General features: G+C 32.3%; 1 protein-coding gene across 1 annotated transcript in view; it reads left to right on the plus strand.

Moving 5' to 3' along the window:
• Positions 1-19,748, plus strand: part of Sema3d (semaphorin 3D) — a 173,456-nt gene extending 153,708 nt beyond the window's left edge. The window contains exons 16-18 of the mRNA XM_046464198.2: positions 2,471-2,535; positions 8,408-8,547; positions 15,452-19,748. Of these exons, the coding sequence (XP_046320154.1) occupies positions 2,471-2,535; positions 8,408-8,547; positions 15,452-15,859 (613 nt within the window). The 3' untranslated portion in view covers positions 15,860-19,748. The remainder of the gene's footprint in view (positions 1-2,470; positions 2,536-8,407; positions 8,548-15,451) is intronic.
• Positions 19,749-20,440: the final 692 nt, after the last annotated feature.

A 20,440-nucleotide genomic window follows, 5' to 3' on the forward strand; every position in this document is an offset into this window, starting at 1 on the left:
AGGAAGCTTCCCTTTCTATAAGATTAATATCTCACATAAATGCCTTGTCTTATAGTTTAAAGAGAACAATGGAGAAAACTTAGATTCTGGAAGGAATATTAAAATTATAATATAGTTTCATTGTTTTACATAATACTGAACTATGAAGGAGGATACAACAGATGTTCTGGAATTCTAAAATGTGAAACTATTAAAAAAATCCAACACATTGTTTATATTCTTTTATTTATGTCAAACACCACTAAAAGTTCTTTTATTCACTATTTTCCTTTTTCTGTCTCTCCCATGTTATTTCTAAATTTGCACACACTCATACCTATTGTTTTGCAAATAATTTGCACATATTATTATAGCTCACAGTGCATCTAATAACTTGGTAAAATTTTATTTTTATTCTAATAACTCTAATTTGGTCAATTTCTTTCATCATATGTACTTGAACTGCAAATTGCTTCCCTGCTGTGTGTAGTTCATTGTTTTATGTATTCTTAGAAATAATGCTACTTTGAGCCAAGTATTCCCAAATAAGAATTTGTACTATTCACTCATGTGCAGAAAGACCACAAAGTTACAAGATATTCATTTCAGCACTGTTGACTTGCAAAATAACTGGGAAAACCCTGAATGCCTATTAATATGCCTGACACTATCTAAATATACTATGATAATTAGTTTTAGATGCAGACTAAATAACATTATTTGCTAAAGTATTGTTAAAAGTGCATTTCATCTATGTAAAACATCAACACATTGTGGTATTATTTTGTTGCTATTTTTTAGGATTTTTTTTTTTCATGCACACACATGAATCTTACTACCACTTTTTTGCTTTTTGAAATTTGCTTGATTGGTCAAATTCTAAACTCTAGGCAACACAGGTTGAATGTATATTACAATGGCAAATATTGCTTAAAGTTAAGACACATTTTATATTCTCTTCAATTCCTGAAATAAATGTCAGTGGATAGACATGATTATTAAAAGTTAAAAGTGAGTAGTCACCAACATTTTGCTATAGTTTTTGGCAAAGGTTGTACTCATCACAGTGAGTCTTTGGGGAATTCTTTTCTGGAAGCTAAAAAACCAGAATGCTCATTAGCTGGCAGTAAAACTTCAGTTTGATTAATTGACCCTGTTCCTTAAGAAGCCAAGATTTAAAAACATTCTTGACCTTATGTACCTTATACTACCATATTTTTTTTTCTTTTTATATTTCCCAAGACTGTGTCTCTGATCTTAAAGACATGCCACTGTGATGTTTTCCCTTACCTAGTATAATGCCTGTGAGAGTCTAAAAATGTATATGAGGGATGAATCTTACAAGGTTGTCATTGACCAGTACTGCCCTTGAGGAACACCTTAGTTATCCAAGAAAGTTTGTTGTTACTTCTCTACAACAAAGACAGTGGGGAGTGGACCAGAGGGAGGAACAGAGAGAGGTTGATCAATGAGTACTAAGTTACACTCAGACAGGAGCAAGAAGTCCCTGTGGGCTACTGCACAGTAGGATGAATATAGATAATAATAATGGACTTTACATTTCAAAATTCTAAAGGAAAGTATTTTGAATATTTTACCATAAAGAAGTGATAAATATTGCAGGAGATAGATACATTTAAACTGATCTAAATATTATACAACATATATATATATATATATATATATATATATATATATATATATATATATATATATATTTATATATATGTGTCCTGTGGCACTCCATTAATTTCTATAATCTTCATGTTTTGTTTCAGTTATATTAAAGTTTATTCAAAGGAAAAACAAATACCCAAAGCAAATTAAAATATATTGTAAGAGTTTAAGGCATACTTTAGATATAGAATTTTTTTTATTTTTATATATGATTAATACTATTTTGTCTTAAGGAAAATATGTGACCTAATGCAAAAGCCATTGTGTCTATACTATTACTAACACTAGAAAAAACATATGATCTACATATTCCTACATAGAAATAACACATAACAATCCATGCCTCATCAAACATGTACCTGTTTCAGACACCATCTTTCTATATAGTGAATCTATCCATGATAAAGTGCTTTGTATTTGTGTATACACTTCTACATACTAATTAAAACTCTTATATATTACTTTTCCCAGAACTGTCAGAAAAGAGAGTAAGAATAGTTACCACATATCATAAACATGGATTCTATTTATGTTCAACCCATTCTGTCCAATCATTTTTCAAGTAAGAGAAAAAGAATAGTAGTTAAATAAAATTCAGAGCATCCTAATGCAAAACACTATCTATTCTATTAGGCATTTACTCTACTAGTAGTACCAAAATCAATGTTAGGTTGACTGGAATATTGAACTGCATTTAAATTGAGCAGTAAAATAAGTATAGTTCTGCATCCGCTGCTATTAGTGTTAAGTGTAGCCTTTCTATATTCTGATTATAAAGCTTGGAGTTCTCATCACTCCAATCCTCTTTTCATAGGCGAGCTAGACGTCAGGATGTAAAGTATGGGGACCCAATCACCCAGTGCTGGGACATAGAAGAAAGTAAGTATTGGTTTAATATGCTTTTTCTCCCAATTTAAAATGATAAGTCCAGGCTTTGTATATCTTTTTAATTACATGACTCCAAACAACTATTATATTAAGATCTCATTTTGTGTAGTGCTTATATTCTGGAAAAACAACAGGAGATTTTATAAATCAACCCCTGTCTACAAGCCTAAGTGAATAATCTTTTGTTATATCATGATTTGTTTCATATGTCTTTTAAAATTCCTATACTTTAGCTTTTGTTTCTTTTCTTACTCTCTTATCCGTCCTTGTAAAGTTTGAAAACTGCTTTTTAGAGATAAAGCAGGATATAGCCCAAAACATTTGGACATATAGAGTAAACTCAAAAGAGACCTCTCAGGAAAGTGTGTCAAAGTATAGGCACTTATTAGAAAGACGTTTTAGGTAGCCTATACTTTATTTGTACTCAGCTATTAATAAATATATTCATGATTGATCTGAATATACTAGGAGACAAGGAATGCCTTAAAGGGCTTAGGATTCCTTGGGGAAATAAGATGATCAAAGCTCAATGGGAATTTAGCAAAAAAAAAAAAAAGATATCACCAGAGGCTGAATGGTTCAGAAACACAAAAATCATAGAATGGAAGATCTTGAAAGAATGAGTGGGAAAGAAGCAGGATGGGGAATAGAGAGGAAATCTGGTGAGTGAGTCTAAAAACAGAGGGACCTCTAAAAGTAGAAAACCCATAGTTTTACTCTACCTTCAGGTAGGACACAGAAGCATGCACACCCACAAATGCACACATGCAACCAGTGGAAAAAAACAGCAATTTCCTTTATCACATTGTTACTAATCATCCCACTAGTGATGAAATAACCCCATTTTCATATTTTATAACTGGGAACCCAGCGATGTTTTCTTGTTTTAAAAGCAAGGCAGTCATTTTTAACTCAGAATTCTGAAAAATAAGTTCAGGACTAGCACAGTGTGTTTGCCTTCTCATTCTAACAATGTAAGAGACTCACTGTCATGTCCAGTGTTGTGTTTAGTAATCACTACTGTGTGACTTCCATATGCACATCAGGGACTGTGGTAGGTGTGGAGGACATACAAATGAGCAAGAAGGAAGCAATCTACGTATTCATAGAATTTATATTCAGGTGCATTAGGGAAGAAAGCAAACAATAAATATAAACAGACAATAAAAATAAAAACAGGTGAAAATGCTGTGTTATTTGATGATAAATGTTATAAATAAAACATAAAGCACACAGTTTTCCCCTAAGGCTCAAAGTTATTGTCTCTACCTTGCCATATTGCATTCTTGCTGTAACCCATGCTGTCCAGTTTTTTGCATTTATTATCGTCACTTTGCTCAATCCATTCTTGTTAAAGTCACCAGCAATTTCCTTCTTGCCAAATTCAATGGCAAATTTTTACTTCTCATATTTATTTAATCTCTAACTCCCTCTTCCTTGAAACACTTTTTCCTCTTAACTTCCTTGCAGTGGTATGCTGTAGCCTTATGAAACCTGTTGCTTATTACTTTGTTATTTTGTGAGCTGGTTTTAAACCACTGGTAGCTGTAGTCAGCTACAGTGGGGGTATTTACAAGAGAAAAATCAGAAAATACTATCAAGCCTTTCTCTTTTCAGAGAGGAGGTATACTTGCCCACTTATGCTTTTATGGCACTACATCCTTCTGGTTTACCTGTTACCTTGCAGACTGTACCTTCTGTGTACTCTCAACCTTTCTTTTCATTTGCAACAAGTTTTCCAGTGACCCAAACCACTTTTTCAATCTCCATCTGTTCTTTCCCCCAATATCATCACTTCAGTACTATCAGAAGCTATTTGACTCCTAAAATCATAGTCCAGTTTAAGCTCATCCCTGTCTGCCAGTCTGGAATGCTTACATGCCTACTCAATAAATCCTTCTGAATGCATAGTTAACATCTCCAACATATGTCTAAGAATTCTTGCTATCTTCTCCAAAGCTGTATTTCTGTACTTTCCTTTATTAATAAATAGCACTTCCATTCCCCCAGCTGCTTAGGTCAAAAAGCAGCTCAGAATCACATCTTTATTCTTTTCTTTTTTTCATATCCTACCACCAACTTCTCAATAAGTCCTCTTCCTCATCTTCACTGATACCTGGATTCCTGTTCTGTAGCCCCTTTTCTGGTCTCCTGCTTCTATTCTTGCTCTGCTGCAGTCTATATCTTACTCAGTAACCAGAGTAGTCTTTTCAAAACTTCAGTCAGATCACATCATTACCTTACTAACAATGTTTCATTAGCTTCTTAGAACAAGTAGTACAAATCCACAGTCTTTACCATGGCACGTGAGAAACTGTTTCACCTGGTCCCAACACCTTCTTGACCCTCTCTCATATACTGTTGCATGGTCCCCTCACTGGCTTTCTCTTTTTCTAGAGCACCAATCTGTTTCCTGCCTCAGAGCTGTTTGTATTTGTTGTCCCCTGTATTTCCCCTCAGAAGTTCACATAGCTCCACTTTCATATCATGCAATTTTATGCCTCAATGTTAATCCCTCAGAGACCTTTCCTGATCTTGCCATCAGAAATACTTTTCTTCTTTCTACTTACTATTGCCTAATCTACTTTTTCTTTTTCTTTTCTTTCTTTTTCTTTTTTTCTTGTAGCAGATAATACCACATACTATATACTTTCTTCATTTACTTGGTTATTTTGTCTGTGTCACTAGAATATATGTTTCTTAAAGTCAGTGATTTCGCCTGCCATATTTACCCAGGCACTTAAAATAATCCTAGTATGTTGGACACCTAAGACTGTTTGTATAATGGATGGGTAAAGGAAAGCCTACATAGATGGGTAGCATTTGAAGTATGCTTTAAAGACAAAACTAAATTTTACAAAGTAATAGTAATTAAAACCAGATAAAGCCTGGAATGGTGGTACCTGCCTATGATCCCAGGATACTGGAGCCTAAGGCAGGAGGATCATAAGTTCAAGGCCAGTCTTGGCATTTTACTGAAACCCTGTCTCAAAATTAAAAATAAAATAAAATTTAAAAAGGGTCTGGGCATGTAGCTCAATGTTAAAGCACAAGTGGATTCAATCCCAGTACTAGAAACATAACAAAACAAAAACAGAAAGACCTCATATAGGTTGGGTTACATTTGTGGCAGTCTCATGTTATTCCATGAAATTTATGTTTACTTTCCAAGTGATGAGCTATTTCATATTTCTCAGAAAAGTTTTTAAATTAAATTAATTATCTCCTTATGGATAATTGATTAGACTCGGAGGAGCTAGAGGCTGAGAGTCAATTTTGGGAGTTAAATAATTTCTCTGAAAATACCTACAACTAAAGGAGTTATATAGTCTTAATGTAGAGAAAAGGGCAAATTTAGACACTAACTTGTAGAAAAGAAGAAAGGAGATGATTTGAGTCTAAACCACCATAAATGCTTGTAGTACTTACTAGGTAATCATCTCTCCAATAATTGACAAATAGATGTATTCTTTGTTCCTTCTTTCTTTTCTTTTTTTAAATTAACTAATTGCTAAATGTTATGATATAGTGTGATTACTAATGATATAAAATCAATACATGTAGATTAGCTATGTTTGACAATGGAAACCAGACCGAATCTTGTACCTCAATGCCATATATTTCATATAAAGAAATATTCCAGCCACTTACTGTGAAAAACAATTTTTGACATCAATGTGGAAATTGAAATGCCCCATTCCAAATTATATTACACTTAATAAGGAAGATAGAACATTTTAAAATACTATTCTATATGACTTTTACATGTTTAAAGGTTAGATCATAATAGTATTTTCATATATATATATATATATATAATACATACACACACACATATATATGCATTTAAATATACATATACTATTTGAAACTTAAAAACAGGAACTTTAAAAATGAAAAATGAGACAAGCATTATAGGAAGCAGCAATAATTTTTTTTAATTTTTTTTTATTATTAGTTGTTCAAAACATTACAAAGCTCTTGACATATCATATTTCATATATTTGAGTCAAGCAGATTATGAACTCCCATTTTTACCCCGTATACATATTGCAGATTCACATTGGTTACACATCCACTTTTTACATACTGCCATACTAGTGTCTGTTGTATTCTGCTGCCCTTCCTATCCTCTACTATCCCCCTCCCCTCCCATCTTCTCCCTCTACCCCATCTACTGTAATTCATTTCTCTCTCTTGTTGAAACAAATGCCAAATGTCATCTTTGATATAAGGAGAGCAACTAAGAACAGAATAGGGAGGAAGAACATGAGAAGAAGATCACCATTAAACAGGGACGAGAGGGGAGGGAGGGAAAGAGAGAGAGAAGGGAAATTGCATGGTAAAGAAAGGAGACCCTCATTGTTATACAAATGAAAAGATAAGAGAAAGTGAGGGGAAAGGGGGGGAAAAAAGCAATAAATTTATTTTCAGTCAAACAAATGTTTTGGTGACTATGTTATAGGTATGTTTTTTTCTGATTTGAAAAAAAAAGATTTCAGACTATTTGTATACTATTAAAGTTTTTCAGTATATTTTACTAATTTTTCCTTTACTGAATTGACCAATTCTTTGCTTGAGTCAATCTGAGTTTCTTCTGATTGCTTGCCTCATAACCTGACAGTCAACATGCGGTACTCTCTGCTTTGTTGACAAATTCCCTTTCTCAGGATCTGTTATTTTGAAGTGGTCCACGTCTTTCTCTCCCATCATTGACACTTGTGATCTTCTGTGCATTAGGATTTTATTAACTGTGAAAATTGCAGATATAATCTGCTGAAATGCTGGAGATAGTTGATGAGTTAGAAATTTTAAATAGAATCCAAGCATTGTGAAGGTTAGATAAGGTTAATTCAAAAGTTGTTAATGTGCTTGACTTAATCATTGTACGTAAAATACAAATATATTCAAAAGAAGTTTCTTAAAAACAAGTCATGGGATGGATGTGCATGCATGCCATTGCTGAGAATTTTGTGTGCTTTTCTTTAGGATTACCATTAGTCCCTCAAACCATAGTCCTTGGTTAATGTCTAACTTGCTAAAGTAGGACCATTTGTAGAATGGAGATATTTAAATGTGTGATGAAAAAAATGTCTGTTTGGGCCAAGCGGAGCAGCCATCATTTTTTATTTGACTTAAGCCACAGATCTTCAATTTCACAAGGGACACAGTCTTTGGCTATTCTGGATGAAATGTATTTCAGATGGTGCAGTTGATTTACAAAAATAAGTTGTCTGAGATGCTGCTTCTTAGCATCCCATTAACTATCTCATAGCAAATGCATGTCAGGCTAAAGAATCTCTGAAAAAAAATATTGTAGAAAATGCAAATAAGGCCCAGATTGTGAGTCTTAGATTATGTGGAGTATTCTCATCACAGAATTTCATCAAATATCACTGTACTAATTTTTCTGACATCAAAATTTCTAAATGTTATCTGGTCATCTCTGTGGACCCATTCAATTAGAATTTCTCTTAAAAGTACAGTAAATAGCAGAAGTAACCACACAATTATTTATATTTTATATAAAAATGTTAGAACATTAAAATGTGCTAAAGATCATACTTAGAAAAAAAATACATTTAGAATTAAATCTTGTGAATTGTTTTTAAAAAACCAACCAAAACTGCAAATTGTTAATATAGTGATGAAATAGTAAAAATTGCAATACAAATTTTTTTTAAAAAATCAATCTATTGGATAATATTTGACTTGAAGGCAATAATATTCTAGGATGAATTTCCTTTCTGTTTAGTAATGTGCATGATTCTTTCCTGATGGCATCTGTTCTGAATCATTTTATTTTCCCATTGCTTTTACAATCAGGTCAAGGTTAATCCTTTATTCCATGTTTGCTTTCTAGGCATTAGTCATGAAACTGCTGATGAAAAAGTGATTTTTGGCATTGAATTTAATTCAACCTTTCTGGAATGTATACCTAAATCCCAACAAGCATCTATTAAGTGGTATATCCAGCGGACAGGAGATGAACAACGAGAGGAGGTGAGTTATCATCATCAGAGAAGCTAACCTTCAGGGAAATAGTATAAAGTTTAAATTGAGTTTTGGCTATGAGATATAGTCAACTTTTAGTACCATATGATACTCTAATCGCTATTTGATAAAGGGGAAAATAACAGTTTGTGCTAACACCAAAGGGTGACAATAGCTTTGAGAATCAGTCAATTTAATGCATTATTAAATTGGACAATTTAATACAAATACACTAGTCAAATATATTTAAAAGTAGAGTGAAGTTTTAAAATTAATTTTTATTAATTTTAAAAATTGTTATTTCATAAAGATTTGACTACTCCATGAATAAGGCAATCTTTTTTCTCTCTGTAGTAGCATATTAAATTTTAACTCACATTGTATTCAATTTTGATTACAAAATGAATTTTATGTCAAATTTGTATGAAAATACAAATATCTATTTTTATCATATGATAAAATTTATTGGATAAGTATTTGGACATATACTTTTTCACTTTTATGTATTAAAATTAAATCAACAGAGGGAAATGTAATATGGCTACTCTAATTTTTGCCATTCTTTCTGCTAATTTTCCTAACATATAAATGTGATTGAAATATTTCATGGGGATTTTGTAACATAGATAGGTTTTGTGTATTATGGAACTTAATGTTATTACTTTGGGTAACTTAGGAAATCATGAACTGATGTTATTTGATTGACATGTAACAATGGTTAATTGGCAGAATTCTTTGTCATTATTGATTATTACTACAGTGGCAGAAAGAAAGCAGTGATGCTCAGACCAGAATTCTAAAACTCTCAATATTAAACTGAGGCTGCTGTAATGAATAATATATTGAATGCAGGATTCTGGATAGATGTCTTGATTTGCAACATGGACCTGATGTGTTGATATAATTGAGCCTCTGAGGCCAGAATTTTCCTAATGGAACAAAATAACTTTAAAAATTACTGTGAAAAGCAAACAAGATAACACAACAAAGTAGAATTTCAAAGCAGAGTTCTTATAAGTATATAATAATATCACATATACTATCTATCAATAACAATAGGTGGGATAAGAAATAATACTGATCACATGCTTAGATAATTATGACCCTCCCATTGGTTTGACTGCCTAGGATTTCTGAGCAGGCTGTCACTTTCTCAACCTCTTTGTTAAATTTACTAACATTAAGAATAGTAAATTTAAGTAATCAAACATTAGTAGAGGACAGTAGATCTCAATCTCAGGCAATTTTGCTCTGAGAAGACTGATGTTTGGCAGTTTCCTGGGACATTTTTGGTCATTGAAACTAAGTGGGTGGGTGGTAAGTGGGTGTTTCTGGTATGTAGTCTGTAGAGGTCAGAGGTAATACACAGAATTTCAATGCACAATTACCTGCAAGAAAGAATTATCCGACATCAAATGTCAATACTGCTGAGATTGAAAAACTTTGGAGTAGCAGGGTCAAATTTTGTAATAAGAAATTGATTTAATGATATAATTCTTCCGTTACATGAAAAAAAGTATCTTTACCTAAAATCTACAAGGATAATTTTTTATCAAAATGTTGATTCTATGTACTTAATACCATACCAAGGGAATAACTCCATTCTTTATTATGTCACAGTTATCCAATAAAACTCGATTGTTCATCATTACTGACATTCATAAATTATAAGATTATGCAGAACCATATTTACACTAAACATGTATCTTAAAAATTCTCATTTTTACCAATATATATTGGAACATTATCTGATATAGAATTTAATTATTTAATTTCAAAATAGAAGGTTTTTACTTTTTATCCAAGAAATATTGGAAGAATGTTATCTGTATTTTTAACATGCAGATTGCTTGTAGTTACATTGAAATATCTTAATCTTAAGTTTAATAAGCTAGTAATTTTAATTTTATAGTTCATAAATTTGATGATTTCCTTTTGGTTAAGAATAACTATTCAATCAGTGATTTTTTTCCCTCCATAGCAAATGTAATCTGTTGTGTATAAATGCAGATAACTACATTTGTCTGTGGTTGTTTGCATTCACGTCTTTCATTTTCCTGAAAATGCTATGCATTACTTTAATGTACCTTTTAACAGTATATCATATAGTCATGATGGTACCATGCTCCATGAATTTCAATGGAGCAGAAATAGAGTATTTATTGAATCTTACTTAAAAGTATCTTAGCTGTAATGTTTGGACTGTTTTTGTCTGTCTTTTAAATGGCCAGTTTCACATAGTCCAGGATATGCAATTCTGCTTCCTGAGCTAGGAAAAGGACAACATCCAGACTGCATGAAGCACTTTTCCCAGCAGGATACCTTCTGTTCCTTACCCATAAGGTCACAGTTTGGAATCTTTCCTCCACTCAAAAAAGCCTGAGGGACAGACCATGATCTCCTGTGGCACAGAGGCTGTCACCAGGTTATTCTCTGCCAGGAGGAGAACATTTCCTTACTGAGTTGTGTCACAGTTGGGTGCTGTTGGGGAGGTCATGAGTCAGTTATCTGCTGACTTTCTTATAAAGCTGTTCTTGAAATTGATGATGTTTATGCTATAACTATGCAAGTTAATAGGCAGTCCCCAAGCTTCTGTTGAACTTTTGGGATGTTAATGAATAAAGAGGCAATACTTCATGCCATTTACCAAACTGCATTTTCTCTATGGATTTTCCCATTTTTCAAACATCTTCAAATATTTTCATTTCTCTGTTCCCAAGTCTTTATTTTATTTTTGTTCTTTTTATCATAAAAGCAATGTAAATGGCTTCAAAATTGCATAACACATGAAGAACTAGGATGCCACTAAGTGTAGATAAGCAGAGTAATATTTTAGTGTCTGTTTCACTACAGTGTTCATCATTGTGCTGGAAGCATTTTCCATTATCACTCTGACCCATAGTCATAAGTAACCAAACTTTTAAAAAATACTTCATGTTTTCTCTAAGAAAAAAAAAATGAGCTTCCCTTCTGTTCAAATTTTTTCTTGTACTTTTCTATTTCTTAGGGCACATTCTTAGGAGGAAAAGAAATCAGTTAAAGACATTGATTATCTTTATGTTTTTTGATAACCACATTTTGATAATTTCCCATTGAAATCACCATATTAGTGCATACTCTGAACTGAAGCAACATTGTGTTCCAATTTAAGAAAATTTTTACCAGTTTGATATAAAGAAACATATTATGTACTATCTATTAGTGTATATGAACATACCATTGTTTCTTAGCTGTTGGTTTGAGTGTCATTTGGTGAATTGCTTTGCCTATCATTTGCTTAGTTTTTATTGATAGATAATTTCAAAATGCTTTCATCAAGTCTTTTATATATTATAGATATTAATAACAATGATGTACATATTATAAATAATTTTATTTTGATATAATCTTTATGTTTTATGTCCCTAACAATTCCTGACTTTTCTATAAAATTTTTTATCTGTTATAGGCAAATCTAATAATTTAGTAGCTGTATAATGTCTCAGTCATTACTCTTTGAGACCCTTGTCACATGACAAGCATATATATATTTTTTTCCTAGTTATTTACGATTTTATTTCTATATCTATACTTCATATTTTATTATATTAAATTATAATTAATTATTCATTTAGTATAAGCATACTCTGAGACTTAAAATATGTATGCATATTATTCCATTTTAGTTCCTTTTCCTTTTCCCATATGAAATTAGAAACCTTTCATTGCTTTATTTCAAATAGAGATAAATTTTTGCAACATTTTAATAAACATTTGTTTCTTCACACCAGGATCCTTCTACTTTATTTAATCCTAACATGTCTCTAGTAATATTTTCTGCATTTTAGAGAAAGGAAGTATTCTTGAGGCTCTAGTCTCCTCCAAGACATGTGCAATGGTTTAAGTATGAAAAAACTGACAGGTGAATTATCTGTAAAGGAATTATCATTAGGCACTATTATCAGAGATAAAGGCCCTGACCTTTGTCTGCTGCTTAGTACCTAAATGTCCTTTGTCCTTTTCCTGTTTCTCTTCTTTCATTAAATGAATTGCCCTTCACTGAAGATCTACATTTAATAATGCCAAATATATAATCCTTGTTCTCATAAGGCAAATGGGTAGTCAATCCCAGTTCAAGCATGGTTTTGATTTGTAAGGTAGAACAGTTTCTGCATATCACTTCTAGAGTGAAGAGAATTCCATGAGCTTAAATCAGTGACCAAAGATTACATTATCTCTGTAGAGGAGCTGCATTTCTAAACCGACTGTGCTGACATTTCACTGTGGAGATGCAGGCTGCATAATGCATCCTATTCCAGCACAGAATGAAAGCTTCACAGAAAGCAAGAATGTAAAGTAGGCAAATGTTAATCAATTTCCTAACTCTGGTCACAGTTTTTTGCCTCTAAAAAGTGAAAATCCTGGAAAAGATATCACTTCAAAATGTTTTATTAAAAATGCCATTTCAATAAAGCCATATTTTTGAAATTTTTAGAAAGGAAACAAAAATTGATTAAATGATCTAATAGGCAGCAGGTAAATATATAAAATTCAAAATCTGCTAAGGCAAGTTTTCCATCTACAGATCAAAAAACAAAGAACAACTTAAGCATTCCATGGATGAAAGAAAATGTGAAGGATCATGACCAAGTAAAGAAAAGCCAGGTGTTTATGAAATTTTGAGTCCTGTGGGGAACAAAGTTAGAGTGGAAAGGAGGAAAGGGAACTAGATCTTATGATAAAACAACATAAACAGGATACAAAAAGAGAATAGCAGAAGTAATGATGAAGTGTTGCACAATATGTGTGAAGTCAAAATCATAATTTCTTCCTGTCAGAGGATTAAAGAGAACAATAAATGAGTACTGAGTCAAAGCTGTGACAATCTCCAAAAGCCACATTAAATGCAGTTTAAATATTAGCGAGAATACAGATTGTACAAAGGTAATCTAACAATGAACTGGAACTGAAGTCACCCACTTTGTCATGTTAATAGCCTTAGTCCGTTTTCTATTAAGGGAATTACAGAAATAAAAGCTTCAGAATATTATCTCTCAAACAACATGGCAGTAGTCTATAATGTTGCTAATAATACTTCACACTTTAACCTTCAAAGAGCTTTGCTTTTAATCCCCTAAATACACCATATGCTACACACCAATTTGATAGATGGGAGACCAATAGGGAAGATAAGTGAATCATCATAGGAAGCAGAGCCAGTGGAGACCAGAATTCAATGTATAGAGCCAGTATTTTGAGATTTAAGGTTTATATAAATTTTTAAAAATAATTATTACAATGAAATTACTTAAATAGAACAAGTGTATGTAGTGTGTTCAATTGCATTTCTCTTTGTTATTGGCCCTTTAGAGCCTTACAAATACAAATTCACATCTATTTTAGGCAGGGATTCCTATGGTGTAGGAAAATGTAAATGGATTCAGTAGTTTGTATTACTGTAGCATTTAAAAATGTCTGGGCCTTCACAATAAATCCATTAGGAAAAGAAAACTATATATCCAACACACTAATTGCACAAAATAAGGGAAACAAACAGACAAAACCTTGATGGTGTGGTTTCAGTGCAGAGTAAAGACAGGCCGGAGACAATTCAGCCTCATTAACCAGGGATCTGAGCTGTGACCTGCCTTTGGCCTCAAATGGTACCCCGCCAGCTGCACTCCACTGGCACAGAGGGTGGTTTGCCATATACTTGTTAGTTAACTGGGCTAGTAGCCAGAGATGTTTCTTTTCCTTTTCTCATATTTCCAGAATTAGAGGGATTTTTCCCTACATATTTTTCACATAAAGATGCAAAGTATAGTCCACCCACTGTGAATAAATTTAATTTAACAATCTTTATGCTTCCTTGATTTTCATCAAGTAAAAGTCTACAATACAGGGGCAGATGTGTAAACTGGGAAATAGTCCAGGTTTCTTTGTTGTTCTTCTTCCACTTCATGCCTAGCCATTCAACAATACGCCAAATTGAACAGGGAACTTGTGCTGGTAAACATGCCTCTACTTTTACTGAAGATAGTTCACTATTCACACCAGTCTGTGGGCCAGGCAAGCTTCGTGTTTGAATTGTCTTTCAGCAAAACTGCCACAAAGGATGAAGGGCATCACATTTCAGGGGAGGTTCTTTTTGTTCATGGTGCTTTCTCACACTTGAAATCACATTACCATGTTAGTGAATACCGAGGTAGGGCACATATTTCTACAAATAACATAGTCTAAAGTATCACATATCTACACAGTATCAAAATTTAGTCCATAGTAAAAAGGGACATTCCACTTTGAATGTTGCTAACTTTCTAATGTTGCCTGCTCACTTACAGCTCCGACATCCAAAAGCTGCATGCAAGCCTTTATACTTGACTTTTAACAGGTCACCACTTACAGCTTTCATATGCTATTCAGGTCATTTATTTGGTGATATCCAGAAAACAGAGTAAATTTCTTTTGGAGTGTTTGTTCTCTTCTACATTATAGGTAGAAGAATGCACTAAAGTTTCTTTGTATTGTATAAAATGATTGTTAATGTCACATTCTTCCTCTGAAATTGGCATGACAATTTTTTATCTTAGTACACCAATTGCTATCTGAAATCTCTGCAAAGGTCAGTTTTACTTCAGTGCTTTTTGAACTTCTTCATTCCCATCTGTGTATTGAGAGGAAAACTCACTGGTTCCAAAGGTTCAGTTAGACTGTGTAAGATACCAACGTAAAAAATTCAGGATATGGTTTGGAGGCTACTTTGTTTGCATTTTTTTCACCCTCTTCAGCTCTGGCTGATGATGTTATGCTTGATGACAGAGACACGGGGAATATAATTTTTAGATTCATCCAAGTAAAACTATGTAGCCTGTTTTCATTTGCTCATAGCCCTCTCTGTTTTTAATTTATTACCTGCATTTTTCCAATTCTGTAGTTGAAACCCGATGAAAGGATCATCAAAACGGAATATGGGCTACTGATTCGAAGTTTGCAAAAGAAGGACTCTGGGATGTATTACTGCAAAGCGCAAGAGCACACTTTCATCCACACCATCGTGAAACTGACTCTGAATGTCATTGAGAATGAACAGATGGAAAATACCCAGAGGGCAGAGCATGAGGAGGGGCAGGTCAAGGATCTATTGGCTGAGTCACGGTTGAGATACAAAGACTACATCCAAATCCTTAGCAGCCCGAACTTCAGCCTCGACCAGTACTGCGAACAGATGTGGCACAGGGAGAAGCGGAGGCAGCGAAACAAGGGAGGCCCAAAGTGGAAGCACATGCAGGAAATGAAGAAGAAACGAAATCGGAGGCATCATCGAGAACTGGATGATTCTTAGAGCTGTGGCTACGTAGTTTTCTATTTTTTCTTAATTTAAAAAAGAATTGTTTACCTGCAAAAACACTGTCTTCTGTTTTGTACATCCTTCCTACTAACTCATAAATGCTTTCTATGGAGTTTTGACAAGACACAAGAACAAGCAATCTGTATTCAATAAGACTATATGTGGTGAATATGGAATAATATAAGGGCAAATCATTCATCTGAACCAGTTTTCCAAGAACTAAGCTTGTATCTGCAAAGTGCAAGAAGTATCCCGAAAATAGGAGTTTTACATTTGCAAATGTTTTATTTTGAATTTTTGAATCCATTATGTCTTGTAAATAATTGAGCTAAGCATGCATCAAATTCGATATTGTATTGAGGTGCTGTATTTCCTTGCATGTCCATTAAGCATGGAGTTTGCCATACAGTAGTGCTATGTTCTTATGAAAAGATAAATCATTCCACTGCTAGAACTGGTTATCTTGTGGAGGGAACTGAAAGGAAAGGCACAAATTAAAACAGCTCACATTATTAACAGGAACTTTCCCAGTGAGCCATTCACTCTTGCAGTGTGGTGTGGGAATTTGGAGAGGTGCACTATTTCTTTCAGGCCACAAGGGTTGCATTTAGTGCACTGCAACATTGATTTACTGAGGGGCATTAATACACTTCCCAGGATTCCTTATGATTTGTAAGGAGAAATAAGTTCACAGACAGAAATTGGTTCTTAGTTGTGTATTTCTAGAATATATGCTAAGCTCTACAGGGATAGGATGCTTAATACATATTTTAATAAGATATGGGGAATATTTTAATAAAATAAGGGAAACATCATGATGTATACTACACCCTACTGGGAAGACATGCAGATGGGATTTGTTAGGAGACAGAAGGAAAGATAGCCATAAATCCTGGGTTTGGGGAAAAACTCATATCCTCACAAAAAGGAAGAATAATCACAAAGTGGACAAAATGCAACAGAGCTCCTTTCACTGGGAGCATAAATAGCTGCCAATTTGTAATTTATCTGTTAAAAAAGTCTGGATTATAACAAACTTCTAGCAAAAGTCTGAGGAAAAGTCAAATTTCTAAAGGATCATGGGAAGGATGAACATATTTTATTTATAACCAATGGTATTTCTGTATGTATTTCTTCTCTTTTTTCAAAGTATTTATCATACTCTGTATATTATATTCATACACTTTCTTTATTCTCTCCTGAATATTGGATTATTGGATTATATTTGAGTGACTAGCAAAGAACAATATATAATACATTAAGAGAGAATTAAGTAAAAGACCATGGTGGGAGTAGGGATATGTATTTGCTAAATAACAAAATTTTGACAACGGAAAGGGTTAAATTAACTCTTTGACACATCTTTTTTCGCACAACCTTCTTGAATTTCTAGATGATATGTTGTAATTCAAGTAGCATTGTTTTAGTAATTTAACAATAAATAAGCCTACCACATGTAAAGAAAATAAACTCACAGCATTAACATAAACACCTTTCATATTTTGTTATCCTGTTCAAGTGTTTCTAATTTGACTTTCCCTCTGAATACGTATGGTGGTTTTCCTGTCTGTTTGGGCAGGACTCACCTTTCCTTCTTACAACACACAACCCTTAGCCTTCTTCTGTTTTGCCTTTTCACGCCCTTTATAGTGTGAAATGAAAAATTAGTCACTTCCTCACATGGAAGGCAGCTTTTCAGAAACCTAAATAACAGACGTTGCTCGTTTCTCATGCATTCTACATGTCTTGAAAGAAAAGTCTGTGAGAACTAGAGTGATGAGAGGGCCACTTGTTTCCGAGCCTGTGACTGTCTCTGTGTTCAGAACATTATCTGTGTCTTGCGTTTTTTTTTTTTTTTTTTTTTTTTTTTTTTTTTTATGTGCATTGCTTACCTATCTCAAAGTAGTCACACTGATACATGATGTTGAGTGCCCTCTTTTGATATTATATTCATGAATATTTGTAAATGTTGCTATAAGAAAAAAATTAAGGAACAGTTTTAATAGAAGTGAACCAGAATGAATTATTCTGAAAAAGTAATCCATAAAAATAGCTGTGGCAGGGTTAGACTGCTAACTGAATATCATACGTGAATGTTTGTAACTATCAATTTTCTGGATAAGAATGTCCCAGGAACTCATAGCAGGCTCAAAGTAAGTGAGAACATGCTTTATTTTTAAGATTTCAATATTTGTGCATCAGAAAATAATATGCAAATATGGAAGATTCTGGAAAAATTATCTGAAGCTCAAATGTAACTAGTTAGGATTGACTTGTAAAAATAGATTTTATTTTCATTCAAATATGAATGTCCAAGTAGTTTTTAAGTCTTTCTTAGTGATCAGATAACATTTTAGAAAGCTATTTTATGCTTTCTATCTATAATTCTGACTGCCTTGGATACAGAATTATTAATTCATGATGATTGCATAAAATATATTTGAAACATTATTAGAAAATAAAATTTTATAAACAAAACATGGGAACAAAGATTTATGTGTATTTTTAAACACAGGCTATTGAAACGACATTTAATTTTTGAACCTCTTAATCATAAATCCAAATCACTTAGAGAAACAGTGTAAATATATTAACTTTACAAACACAGTGTGTACCTCTTTACCACTCAAGATTTTACCAAATTTGGTTTGAAATAATAAAAAAGAAAATTATTGTTAATAGTTTCAAATTTTCTAAGAAATCAGCTCTCTCTGGACAGAATCTTAAAATGGCTACTTATGCTTGATTTCATATTTTTCTCCCTTACCTTCAATACACATGTCTTTGAATTCCTTCTGTGTTTTTTTTTTTTTTTTTTTGCCTGCACTTTATTCTAACTATTTATACTGCTAAGTGGAATACTGCCTGTCTGCATTCATTTACAATTTATTGGGAATTTTCAGAATTTGTTTAGAAATCATAACACTATATTCATATAACTGTATGAACATTTCAAAACTAACCAAATTCAAACTAACCAAATTACTTAAGAAAAGCAAAGAGTCATAGAAAAAAATTTACTAATTTGCAAAAGCCACAACTGTAGTAGAAGTGTAATTCACAATTTTATCATTTTGTTGTTTAAAATAATGCTCATTAACAATATTCTGGCTACAAAATGGTCTTATTTTAAAATTTTCTTTGGTTTTATTTTTGGCTCTTCTTATACATTTTTTTATTCCTGCTGACTCAACTAAAATATAAATTAAGAGTCAGGGTCTGTTTTTTCAAATTATCAAAAATGAATTTTTAAAAACAACTTGATGTCATTCAGATTTCTATCAAATAATAAAAATTAAACAAGATCATTTATTAAACATTAATTTTCTTTTGCTGAAACGAGATATATTTTATATCATTAAGACAAATGGAATCAAAGCTGAAATACCCTCTTAGAATGTCACCTTTGTCTTAAATAATAAGATTTAATTAATTCACCTTATTGGGAATAGATAGTTTAAAGAAAAAAAATAAGTGAAATGTTTTTATAAAAAGGTATATTTTTCTCAGAGTAAATGATAAAAATACTTAAGTAATTCAGCTTACATGTGAGGTTAAAAGAAATAAAAATCTATAATTTCCAGTTTCTATACATTAAAAGTGCACATGACTTATACCTCTCATTTAAGCATTTGTAGTATACAGTATTTATAAAAAGTTTGAGATAATTTTTTTTTTAAGAAAGGGCAAATATATGTCAAAGGCCATAGTTAATCATGTAATTTAATCCTGGTTTTGTGAGTGTTTAGCAATCAATTTTGAACTTATTATTTTGCTATTTTAAAAGAAATGTAGTCTTGTACTATAAAATAATTGAAAATTGTTAAGTGTATATTTTGGTTGTATTATAATAAAACAAACATTAGTGTTTTATGATCATAAACAGTGTTGGTTTGTGTGCAAATTTGTTTTTTTTTAACTGAAAATATGTCAAATAAATTTTATGCAGAGCATTGAATGAAAAAATATATCAAGGAAAATAAGTCCTGAAAAATTTAAATAGATATTTTTGCACTGTAAATATGCAATGATTTCTTTTATGAAAGAAAAGAATAAGCATCTCTCCCACTTTGATACAATTACATGGGTAAGCTTTATTGTGATTAATTAAATTTTGGTTTACTGTGATGAACATTATCACCACAGGTCACCACTTCTTTTAAGGTTTCCAATTTTTATCCAATAAGTGAAATTTTAAAATACTCATCTATTATCTGCTTTTAGGGTATATATTTTGTTTATATTTTTGCTTAACAAAAACATTTCTTGAATTACTTTCAGAGAAAATTATATGTCCAACTTGTTATACACACGAATGACACTTGATATCTACAAATAGATATATTATAATGTTCCCACAAATGTGGTACTTAAAGAGCATATAGACACACTGTACTAAGAAACATCCAGTTTTCTAATTAATCAGACAAACTTCAAACATGACTTTAGAGTAATGTAGTCTTTAAAAGTACAAATAATTTTATAAAAGTTACTTGATTTAATCTGTTTGGTCTATTATACTAAAATATCATAAACTGAGTAGCTGGTAAACAACACAAATTTATTTTTTATAGA

This window comes from Marmota monax, unplaced genomic scaffold, assembly GCF_021218885.2.
Source record: "Marmota monax isolate L192 unplaced genomic scaffold, Marmota_monax_Labrador192_F-V1.1 WCK01_AAM20220418_F8-fsc00065, whole genome shotgun sequence".
Classification (NCBI taxonomy): Eukaryota; Metazoa; Chordata; class Mammalia; order Rodentia; family Sciuridae; genus Marmota; species Marmota monax.